The sequence below is a fragment of the Sus scrofa genome, chromosome 6 (genome assembly GCF_000003025.6).
Source record: "Sus scrofa isolate TJ Tabasco breed Duroc chromosome 6, Sscrofa11.1, whole genome shotgun sequence".
Taxonomy (NCBI): domain Eukaryota; kingdom Metazoa; phylum Chordata; class Mammalia; order Artiodactyla; family Suidae; genus Sus; species Sus scrofa.
In genome coordinates this window covers 164214920-164227568 of record NC_010448.4, presented here as the reverse complement: position 1 = coordinate 164227568, position 12649 = coordinate 164214920, and the positions used below count along the sequence as shown (strand labels likewise).

The following is a 12649-nucleotide window of genomic DNA, read 5'->3' as shown; positions in this document are numbered from 1 at the left end:
TTCCTTGAAGATGCAAAGTGACCTTTCCTCCACACCCTTAGCACTTAATGTATCCTCTGTCTGGGAGGCCTTTCGCCCTCACCTCAGGCAGCCTGCCTGACTGTCCTATTTTAAAACTGCAACCCTATCCGCCACTACCGTCCACACGCAGCATCTACTTCCCCTGCTTATTTTTCTCTATAGCACTCATCACTCTGAAATTTATGTTACTTATTTTTTCTGCTTATTGCCTATCTCCACAGGGTCTTTGTTTACTGCTTATTCCCAGTATCATGAATAACACTTAGAACATAGTACGTGCTCAAAAAATATTTGTTGCATGGTGTTAGTGAGGGGATAGAGGACACAGGCATTCTCACTGTTGGAAAGATTACAAACTGGCAGTCTTTGAAGGGTGTATTAGCAATATCTACCAAAATTTAAAATTAGATACTATGTGAGCCAGAAATTTTATTTAATAAACTATTAATAATAATTATTATTATAAATTTCTTTTTGGAATTTATCCTACAAATATACTAGTCTATGCACATAAAGATGTCCACACAAAGCTGTCTGCAAGCAAAACAAGTAGTTTTTAAAATACGTATAAAACTGTATGTGCCAAGATTTAGTAATGATCTCCAAGGAATACTGTTGGAAAGCAAAAAGCGACAGAGGAAAGGGAGAACAATGTCGTCCCATCTGTGATTTAATTCTTACAGGCCAGGGGAGGGTGATATCTGTCTATGAATTGGTATTTCAGGAAGGAAGCACAAGATACTCCGTTAATAGTGATTGCCTCTGGGGATAGGGTCTGGGGAAATGGGCTGGAAGAAACTTATTTTATTATGAATCTTTATGTATTTATCAGAGTTATTACTAGGTACCTGTATACTGCATTTTCAAGAAACTTATTTTTCGTTGAAATTTTAAAAGAATTTTTATTATTGCGGATTTACAATAAAGGGTTTTTTTGTTTTTTTGGTTTTTGGCAGGGCCAGGGGATTGGCTTTCCCTGCGCAGACATATTTTATTCATCATCGCAGCCTTCTTCCTCCTCTGGGGCTCTGAAGATTCTGTTAAATTAAGCATTTCTAATTGAGGAAATAGAAATGAAGATGGAACAAATGCTGATGTTCTAACAGAATCTCCATGTCCTCCTAACTACTGGTCTAACATGGTTACAATAAAGTTTTTTTTTTAAAGTGTATTATAGCCACCAAGGCAGACAGAAACAGACTCTGGAATTTTCATTTGATAGGTAAAGAAGGTAAGAGGCAAATGGACAAAATAATAAAATTAAATGAAGAGCTGAGGTTAGAAATAGTTTCCCCATTAGTTCCAATGCTTGTGCTTTAGTTCTAAGAAGAACATTAAACATCTCATCTCTCAAGTGTTTCCCAGGGTACTGTGTTATCAGTAGACTGTGCAACTTCATAAAACACTTGTAACAAATGCAGCCTCATTTTCAGTCACCTCACTCTTTGTTAGAAAACAGGATGCTAGCTAGGGTAGACAGATGTCTCCAGGGTTTTTTTCCACTCCTACAAAGTGTACCCTTTGTACCACAGCACTAGCATTTAGCAAGTGAACCCCTTCATGTTTCCAAGTACAGTTCATCACCGTTTTTGTCTGGTTTTATTCCCATTTAATATAAGATTTGTTTCTCTTAGTGTGCGGTTCTTCTGGTTTGTAAATATTTGGCCCAGGAACTTGCACATGCCAAGAACCGAAAAACCCTACAGAAAAAAAAAAATCACTTGCCTTTCTTGAATAGAAGAATTGAACGTGTATCGCAAGCAGCAAGCCCACACGTGAGGACTATAAACATGTATAATTCCAGACAGCCAACTAAAACAGAAAATAGAAATTAAAGCTATAGTCATTTACAAACTAGTTCTTAACTTACTTTAGGTTATGTTCTTCTCAAGGTAATGTGGCCGAGATTCTTAGCATTCACGAGGAATAGATTAAAAGGCTCATAAATACGAAATATATGAACATTAGACCATGCTGATAATTAACAGGGAGAATATAGATACAGCTATAACTATAGAGAGGTACAGAAAAAGCAAGCTACTTTTTGTCCTCTTCTACTCGAAATGATGGCAAAATAGTGGGAGAGAAAACCACTAACAATAGAGGTGAAAACAGGAATCAGTCAGTTAGCCTGCACTGGAAAGAATAGGTGGAATGAGGGAAGAATAGGTTAAAAGGCTAAAATTATAGTGTTATTGAGAGAATTAAATTCTATAACATACATAGGTAGCCTGAAACAGAGAAAGCTCTTAATAGATACTTACTTAGCAGCAATAAGACATAGCCACTACCAGGACCATAGCAAACAGACTGTGAATAGATTTCATGGTCCACGGAACTTTTGTGCACTCTCATTTTTTAACTCTGCACCTACTATCGCCACACACGAGTCCCCTTTCCCATCAATCCTCTCTTCTATTATCCACATACTTAAAGGTCTAGCTCAAGTTCGCCTTCTCTATCATCTCTCTTATAAACAGTAATATTGTTTGTTCACTGTCTAAATTGTTTATTACCTAGTAAATCATGTTTCATTATTTATCTAAGTGTGAATATTTGAATATTTTATCACCTCACTTTAATTATAAATTCCCTGAGCAGCTTTAAATCCCAACACAGTATGAAACATAATACTATGCATAGGATAAGCACTCAATAAATACTGAATGAATATAAATTTTTGACTGAATCATCTGTCTAAATGTCATTAACCACTAACTCTTAAGAGATAACCATTAGCACTAAAGAGAATTTCTGCAAAACTGCCTGGCAGTGAATTTTAAACAGTGTTAGAAATTCTGAGCCCTGGGTTCTTCAAGGTGCCTTAAGGACAGGGGGTAGTGAAGAAGGTTGAAGAAGCGGGGCTCTAAGGCTTCAACTTCAACCAGAAGAATTCAGCTTTGTTTCCTATTCTGGAGTTCTTCCTAAGATTGGACAAAATCTTGTTTAACTGATTCTGCTATTAAAATAAGAAAGCTTAAGCATCACTGGCCTTCATGGCTTTATAAGGTGATCCAAGTATTAATTATATACTCATAGTGCTAATGATTCACATGCTTATCATACACATTTGAATATACATGCGGCTGAAAACATTTTCAAAAATAATGCAACACTTACATTCCCACTAATGGTAGAGAGTAAACCTTGGGATCAGATTCCAGCAAAAGTAACAATTTGCGTGTTTCATCCATGGTAAGATATCTAAACAGAAGACATTCGTGTAAAAACAATTGGAAATATGTACTTTTACCTAAAAGGCATAATCTGAGTGCTGAAGAAGCCCATTTTAGGCAGAGGAGATGGTTTAAATGAATAATTTCTCTCATATACACATATACTCAAAGAAAGCAGTTCAAACTGTAGAAAGACTCCAGGAATTTTGAGGAAGAGTCCGAAGAGATTTAATACCTTCAAGTTTCTATTAAAGTGGTCACTGAAGATTATACACCTTTTTTTTTAAAAAAAATTAGCTCTAAAAGTGTCAACGTTAAAAAATCAAAAGTATTAAACATCAAGGCTGACAATTTCAGAACCACATAGGTTTCCTTGGGAGAAGTGAATTTCCTGTTGCTGGAAGTGTTCGGGCATCCAGATGACTTGACAAGACGGCAGCAGCTGTGCGTGGCTTCTCACTGAACCAGGCCGAATGAGGTGAGGCCTAGTCAGCCTTCCCCCAGCTACATTCCTGCAACCACTGTCCAAGAATTTTGGAACCATCATGATAGAACCCAAAGCTCACTCTTCCCTGAAAGGAGACTATATATTACATTTATACTTTGTTAATACACTCATTACTGACAATAAGTTTTAAGGATATGAATTTAGTATACGGTCCAGAGTAAATTTTATTGTTATGACTTTAAAACACAAAAGTGAAAACAATGCCATTGGTGACATAAAGTCTTCACAGTATCACTGAGGATGTGCTTTATTGCTATAGTAACCTAAAACACAAAGATGATGACGCTTTCAAACCACGCGCGAGGATGATTAAGCCTGAGTTGGCAGATTTATGCATCAACAATGATACTTAAAAAAAGCAAACAACAAAAAAACAATGACACTTACACCTACTCTGAGAGCTCTTCTGCCCTGACCCCCTGATAAATTCCTATTCTTTAAGAAAACCAGCTCCAAGTTCCCGTGATTTTCCCAGACAATTTAGAAACGCCCTCCTGCTTCCTCTGCACTGTATGTGGACCTCATTATATTGACCCCCATCACGTTCACATGTTAATACACTTAACGGACATATAGTTAAGTATGGTTTTTTAATGTACTCAATGCCAGTGTCTAACACAACATCTATTCCATAATGGATCCTAATAAATATTAGGGTAAACATATGACTGCAGTCAAAGAAAAAGGCAAATGTCACAAATTAAATCATTCAAGGTAGAAAGGGGCAAAGGGACAGGCAATTAGATTAGCTAGAATATTGAACATCCTGGGTTACTACTAGCACGCCAAGAGGTCACAAAGGAAGGTAAATTCCTGCTTCATGACCAAATGGACATCGGTACTAAGGAAAATAAATTAATTTTAACACAAACTCCTGTGTCCCAATCGAGAAGCACTTCATTACTCCAAGAATTCAATGTTCAACTTAATTCAAACATTTTTTGATCACTACCACCTTTGACCATTCCATGATTTTGGAATATAGCAACCCCTTTTCCTTTGTGCCACTCCAAACACAAAGGTGCTCTGATCAGCATGTGAGAATTTTCCTGCTATTCCAGGGACCCCCCCCCCACCTCCAGCGAAAAGAAAATCCTTTATTATCCTCTTTGAAAGAGGCACTTGTGGAAGACAAACTTTTGAGTTGAGTGTACATAGGCAAACATTTTCAGGACCTAACAGGAACTAGGGTGGAGTCAGTGGGAAAGGAAGCCAGAAGCAAAATGCTTAGACTTTAAAGCAGAGGGTGCTTATATTGTCTAAGTTAGCTCAGTAGACAATGGGTAAAAAAAGTGGATGAGGATTCAGGGAAGCGGCCCTGCTGAGAATCAGAAAGCAAGCAATTTGGCTTACATTTCCTAAGAAACTAAGAATGACGAGAGGAAGCTAGGGAGAGGATGCTGCTTCAGCAACGTGGGGAAACTCCACCTTCATATTATGTGAATAACATTAAAGTATACTAATGTGACCAATATTTAAAACTGTGGATAAATAGGTCTTTTACTTACCCATATTTATAGGTACCTTGAACTTGAGAAATACTCAGATCACTGCTCAAGTTTCTTGCCAGAGCTGTTGGAATAATGGGGATGGGCTTCACAGGTGTGCATTTAAAGGTATTTGCTAGAGTTACTGCTGCCCAATCCAAGTCAAAATCCACACTGTCCAAACTCTCCTTGGAAGTGATATGAACTCTTAGGGAGAGCAATTTACCACAATCCAAGGAATCTTTGCTACAGACATGGTGCTGCAGAGCCTGAAGAATCAATATTATACAATTATTTTCAAACTTAGAAATCTGTCCATATCTCTAAAGGGTTTATTTCATGTTGGCACATATATGCATATATACATTGCACTAACAAAATTACAAGTTTCTGATTTGTAACATTTCAATTCTCCTATTTCTTCCACATGACCAAAAGGGTCCATGAGTATTTATCTTAAAGCAAATAAGATTTACTGTTCCAAGCTCCATGACATATTTCTAACCTCTATGTCCCGGCAGCATTTTAAATCCTTACTAGAAAGTCCCTTCCAGTATATATTTTTTCTTTTGTTTTTTCTTTTTTTTTTTTTTTTGTCTTTTGTCTCTCTTTTTTGTTGTTGTTGTTGTTGCTATTTCTTGGGCCGCTCCCGCGGCATATGGAGGTTCCCAGGCTAGGGGCTGAATTGGAGCTGTAGCCACCGGCCCACACCAGAGCCACAGCAACGTGGGATCCGAGCCGCGCCTGCAACCTACACCACAGCTCAGGGCAACGCCGGATCGTTAACCCACTGAGCAAGGGCAGGGACCGAACCCGCAACCTCATGGTTCCTAGTCGGATTCGTCAACCACTGCGCCACGACGGGAACTCCCCTTCCAGTATATATTTATTATATGGGTAAAAGGGACATAAATTAACTGTGACTCAGTCTTGTCATTTAATTTAGAGAATCTAAAGTCCATTCCTTTTTGATTCTTTTCTTAATATCCCAGACTGTCAAGTTAGTTCTTTCTCTCTAGCTGCTCATGCCTAGTGTCCTTTCTAGCCTCTGCCCCCACCCTATGACAGGCTAATACACACCCGGTGGCTGTAATGGCCTAACTATTCTGACTGCTGCTTTTCAGAAATTTCCAATGAAAAACACGGCCCAGTTGAAAAAGTTCAAATTTCTTAGCCCAGGAGACAATGCTCTGTATAATCTAGACAGACTAATACTCAAGTCTGACTGTCCACAAGTCCAGCAAAAATCTCTACCCTTAATGTCACCCTAAGCATAAATTTGTACTTTGCCATCTTGGTCACACTGCTTCCTGTTCTAGAATGCCACCCATATTACCTTCCTAGGATTTCTGCCCTCAGAAACCATATTTAATTGCATTTTAGGTCAATAATCATTTAGTTAGAAATTCTCGTAAATGCCCATTAAAAATGGGTTTATTAAAATACAACACAGCACACACATAGCTGGATTCTTGTGTTGTATTAAGAATAATAATACTATCAACAAATCTCACCTTAAAAGCTGAATTGAAGTCATCTGAACTGTGAACTATCATTTCTCTTGAACAAAGTCCTTGGGTATGAATTTTGCAAGGAACCACAAAGTCCCCAGGAAGAGAAGCAGTAGGGATTCTCTCTAAGCACTCAGGTACTTCTCGACCAGGATCAAAACGATCTATTGTCAATGTCACACTCTCTTCATCTGAAAGACAAAAACTGCAGTTACTAAATAGCATGCATGCCAATTTTGAAATGTGAAATCAACCAAGCAAGCCTAGATTATAGGGAAGCATTTTGTGCATACTAAGAGTACACTAAACAATTATTTTAAAAAATGACACACACACACACACACCTGACCAGACTGTAACATCTGTGATGGGTAGTGTCAACTTTTACTCATTTTTATAACCTTGGAATACAGCAAAGAAAATAAGCACAAAGTATATTACAATAATTGGCAGAAACAGTAAACATAAACTCTAGTATGGTCATAAAAATAACCTTAGAGTATATTACCTTCATCTACCGTGAGAGAACCAAGTAAAAAGCATGGCAACTTTTTCTTATTCTGCTTAGCATGACGACAAGCAAGTCGGATGGCCTTTTCCGTTACCGCGAGCTTTGGATTTCTGAAAAATAACAAGTCTTATGAACATGGATCTGATATCCTAAAAACTCTCCTTCCATGAAAGGCTGCCTAAGAAGCATAGAAAGGTCACTGTTGGGAAATCCTAAGGTCAAAGGCAAGGGGTAAGGAGGGCTACCTAGGAGGCAGAACTGCAATATGCAGACGCTGAAGGTGTAGCTGTTCTCTAGACACATGCTTAGTTTTACAAACCAGAACAAGGATCAAGGAGCTCTGAGATCTCTTGTTTCTGTAAGTGAAGTTTACCTGAAGTAGTCACATCCGTTTGTTTATATCCTGTCTATGAACTTCAGATACCAGTATTACTGAATATAGAATATAAATAAATGCAATTCAAGTGTTTAAAGAAATACAAAAGGGAATCCAAAATATGAGCAAGGAAGATACTATAAAAAAGGTGAGACAGGAGTTCCCATCATGGCACAGCAGAAACGAAGCCAACTAGGAACCTTGAGGTTTCGGGTTTGATCCCTGCCCTTGTTCAGTGGGTTAAGGATCTGGCATTGCCGTGAGCTGTGGTGTAGGTCGCAGATGCAGCTCGGATCTGGTGTTGCTGTGGCTGTGATGTAGGCCAGCAGCTGTAGCTCCGATTAGACCCCTAGCCTGGGAACCTCCATATACCACATGGGTGCGCCCCCCCACCCCCCAAAAAAAGGTAAGGCACATTTGAAAAAGAACTACAAAAAACTTATAGAAATAAAAATATAATCCGCTAAAAACTTAATGAATTACCTAATCAACTGGGATTAGGTACACAAATGTTCATTATTCTATCAACTGTGTATATGTTATAATCAACCTTTCAGATGTGTAGTATACTACTACTTTAACAAAACCTAAATGAACAGGTTAGATGGCAACTAAGCACAGCTAAAGAGAAAATGAGGAGAGTTGAAGAACAAAGAAATTACTTGTGTAGCACAGAAGATAATAACAGGAAACAGAAAATAGAAAATATAGATTAACAGACACGGAGAGAAAAGAATGAACAGGTCTAGCAAATATTTCATTGAACTTCCATAAGGCACTCTCTGCTTTTGTCAATGATGCCATCCATCCTTCTCTGCCAAATGATTTAGAACTCAAATGCTTTTTTGACTTCTGTTTTCCTTTGGTTCTTTTAATCAGTTGACCATCAAATGCTGTAAAATGTTTCTTCAAAATACCTTGTTTCATTCCTTCCTCTTGGTCTTGGCACTGCTACACTATTTCAAGCCCTTATAAGAGCTAACATTTACTAAATACCTCCTATGCCCAGGCACTGTGCCAACTGCTGCTTTACAGTTCTTAGAAGGGTACTATCAAACAAGTATCATTATCCTTATTTTATAAATAAGGAAAGTGAGCCTTGGCTACTTCACTGAGGTCACGTAAGAGAAGATAAATGAGGATCTGACCCTCTAGGAAGTCTGACTCCAGTCATACCATCTTAAACCACTATGGTATTAAATCTACACTGCTTAGATTTCGGAAAAAAAAAAAAAAAAAAAAAAAAAAAAAAAAAAAAAAAACCTCATATCTAGGCTGGCTCTGCATTCTCCTCACTATGATTCAACTTTCTTAGAACTCTGCTTTTGGAGTTCCCATTGCAGTGCAGCGGACACAAATCCAACTAGGAACCATGAGGTTGTGGGTTTGATCCCTGGCCTCAATCAGTGGGTTAACGATCCAGTGTTGCCATGAGCTGTGGTATAGGTTGCAGACGAGGCTCAGATCTGGCGTGGCTGTGGCTGTGGCTCTGATTAGATCTGGCGTGGCCAGCAGCTGTAGCTCTGATTAGACCTGGGAACCTCCATATACCATGGGTGTGGCCCTAAAAAAGCAAACAAACAAAAGAACTCTGCTTTTAACAAGTTAACTCTCTTATATATAAAATCTCAATGGATATCAATTTTCTATTATTATAAACATAAGCTTCCATGTCTTTTACATACTTGGCCATAACCATAATATTTTATATTCCTTCTAATATGGTCTATCCACTAAAAATCAGTTCAATCTTCTCAATGACTTACAAAGACACCATGCTGAACTGATAAAAATAAATTAAAAAATAAGTAAACAAAAACAAAAACAAAAACAAAACAAAACCCTCTTTCAGGCATTCCCCTCGTGGCTCAGTGTTAATGAACCTGACTAGTATCTGTGGGGATGTGGGTTCTATTCCTGGCCTCACTCAGTGGGTTAAGGATCTGACGTTGCCATCAGCTATGGGGTAGGTCAAAGACGAGACTCAGATCCCAAGTTGCTGTGTCTGTGGAATAGGCTGGCAGCTGCAGCTCCGATTCGACCCCTAGCCTGGGAACTTCCATATGCCGCAAGTGCAGCATGAAAAAGAAGGGAAAAAAAAATTTCAGTTTGTATTATACTTTGTCTCTTTCGAATTTCTATAACACTTAGAACTTTAGATTTGCAGAATATTTTAACTATGAACTTAAGATTACTTCTCAAAAGCGTAAGGAAGAGATTTATGAAGCAGTAGAAAGAATATTGTCTGAGAAGAGCTCCTGAATTGAAAAGATTTAAAAAAAAAAAATTACTCATAGTAATCAACCTTGCCTTATACATTCTTCTCACTTCTATTTATACTGGTTGGATTTGAAAAGAGAAACATTTTATACCTGTAGTAATTGAGATGTAAGTAGATGAAATCTCCAATTGGCATTGAATTCCAAAGTGCACATTTTGATGGAGGAAAATAGAAAGGCACCATTCTGCTTGAAGAAAACCTTTAAAAAAAATATTTTTAAATTAAAGTACAATGACAAACATACAACAGAAAGGTACAAGAAATGATACCTTTAAATGATAGGGCTTTTCAGATTACTTTTGTAATTTTAAAGACTTGAAAAATATTTTTAAGAAGTAAAAAGAAAAGAAAAATCAAGAGAATTAAGTGTTCAAAATTTAGGTATGGCTTCTTTCTATCCTTTTTCCCCTATGCATATATAAATTACATACACACAAGCTTTTAAAAAAAGAATTGGGAGTAGCAATCCTATAAAATCTTCCTTAAGTGACAGAAAAATGAGTATACACCATGAATTTAAATTTAAAATTAATGGAGTTCCTGTTGTGGAGCAATAGAAACAAATCTGACTAGGATTTGTTTAAGCATCCAGCATTGCCATGAGTTGTGGTGTGGACTGCAGACATGGCTTGTATCTGATGTTGCTATGGCTGTGCTGTAGGCCAGCAGCTGTAGCTCAGATTCGACCCCTACCCTGGGAATCTCCATATGCTGCACATGCAACCCTAAAAAGCAAAAAACATCCCATTTTGAAATAAAATAATTAAAAATAAATACATAAACAAATTTAAAATTAATATCTGTCCTCCTGGGAGTTCCTGTTGTGGCTCACTGGGTTAGGAACCTGACACAGAGTCTGTGAAGATGCGGGTTTGATCCCCAGCCTCACTCAGTGGGTTAGGGATCCAGTGTTGCTGCAAGCTGCAGCACAGGTTGCAGATGCGGCTTGGATCTGCTGTTGCTGTGGCTGTGGTGTAGGCCAGCAGCTGCAGCTCTGATTCAGTCCCTAGCCTAGGAACCTCCATATGCCACAGGTGCAGATGTAACAAGAAAAAAAAATTTGTCCTTCTGAACTAATTTCTCAAAAATACCTAAAAATTATGAAAAGCACAAAAGCTTTTCAGTGTTTCCAAATTTGCTATCCTGGGCCCTATCACAGAATAATTGAAACATAAAAAGAACACCATTAATTCCTCAACAAAGATCATACTGGCAACGTAAAGCAAGGTTTCAATGTTAAATTATATAGGGAACCATCACAAAGTTTTAATTTTACATAAGTGGGTAACATGAGCAAACTACAATAAGAAAACGACAATGGAAAGGAAAGACTGGGAGGAAGTTCCCGCATGGTGTGTGGGTTAAGGATCTGGCATTGCAGCAGCTGTGGTGCAGGTTTCAGCTGTGGCACGGGTTTGATCCCTGGCCAAGGAATTTCCACATGCTGTGGGTGTGGCCTAAATAAATAAATTTTAAAAATTAAAAATTATTGTTAAAAAAAAGGACTGTGAGAAAATAGCTATCAGCTCAAGTTTCATGCATTAAAGCAAGAAAGCCCTGACAGTGAGCTACCTCCGACAGTGCCCTTGCATGGTGGTGGACTTCAAAATAGCTAAATTGAAAGAATATTCGTCATAATCATGAACTAAGGACATCTTGTTCTAGACCTTGCTTTCATGTATTATCTGATAAAGTTTCTCAACTAAAATACCGGCTCCAGTTTACTGATCTCCTGTGCACCAAGCATCCTACTAGACACCTTACATATACAATAGTTCTCACTAAAACTATTCCGAAACACCTTATTGTTCCCTTTATAGATAACAAACTATAACTTTTTTTTTTTTTTTTTTTTTTTTTTTGTCTTTTTGCCATTTCTTGGGCCGCTCCTGCGGCATGTGGAGGTTCCCAGGCTAGGAGTCCAATCAGAGCTGTAGCCACCAGCCTACGCCAGAGCCACAGCAACACGGGATCTGTGACCTACACCACAGCTCACGGCAACACCGGATCCTTAACCCACTGAACAAGGGCAGGGATCAAACCCGCAACCTCATGGTTCCTAGTCAGATTCGTTAACCACTGCGCCACGACAGGAACTCCTTTATTTTTATTTTATTTTATTTTATTTTATTTACAAACTGTATTTTTTTTTTTTTTTTTTTTTTTTTTGGCCATGCCTGCAGCATACAGCAGTTCCCAGGGCAGTGATCAAGCCCATGCTACAGCAGTGGTGACCCAAGCCACAGCAGAGACAATGCCAGATCCTTAGCCCACTGAGCCACCAGTTAACTGCTAACAAACTGTAACTTTTATAACTTGATACAGGAGTTACGTAGCAGAACTGGGATTTGAATCTAAGTATGGCCAATTTCAAAGCTTATACTTCTAGAAGCTGAATGATGTAGTGCTTTAGAGCCTGGGTTCCAAGTCTGGATCAACTACATTCTTAGCTATGTGCTTTCAAATCCTTACCTGATTTAAGCTCATAATATCTAAAAGAAGGATTTTTAAGCTCTCTTTTTTTGAAATGAAAACAGTCTGAGATTAAGAAGTTTGTTCAATGTCACAAAGCTAGTAAGTGACAAACTATTAGTTTATCTATGTCTCTGTATTATTTGCTAATTGGTAAGAGGCAGTATGGTACAGGGGTTAAATGCAAAGCCTAGAAATCAACTGCTTAGGTTTGACACACGGCTTTTAAATTTGCTGGCTGTGTGACCTTGATCACGTTATTTAATATCTCTGTGCCTCAGTTTCCTCAGCTGTTAGGGTAACATC

General features: G+C 38.1%; 1 protein-coding gene across 11 annotated transcripts in view; it reads right to left on the bottom strand.

The window, feature by feature from the left end:
• STIL (SCL/TAL1 interrupting locus) overlaps nt 1-12649 on the bottom strand; it is a 69105-nt gene that overhangs the window by 39047 nt on the left and 17409 nt on the right. For 10 of the 11 annotated variants that reach the window (XM_021096689.1, XM_021096687.1, XM_021096695.1 and 7 more), the window contains 6 exons: nt 9963-10070; nt 7212-7324; nt 6707-6894; nt 5214-5461; nt 3142-3225; nt 1747-1833 (listed from right to left, as the gene is read on the bottom strand). In XM_021096689.1, coding sequence (XP_020952348.1) covers nt 1747-1833; nt 3142-3225; nt 5214-5461; nt 6707-6894; nt 7212-7324; nt 9963-10070 — 828 coding nt within the window. Of the gene's footprint in view, nt 1-1746; nt 1834-3141; nt 5462-6706; nt 6895-7211; nt 7325-9962; nt 10071-12649 lie in introns of all 11 variants that reach the window. The other variant, XM_021096691.1, reaches the window with a different exon arrangement.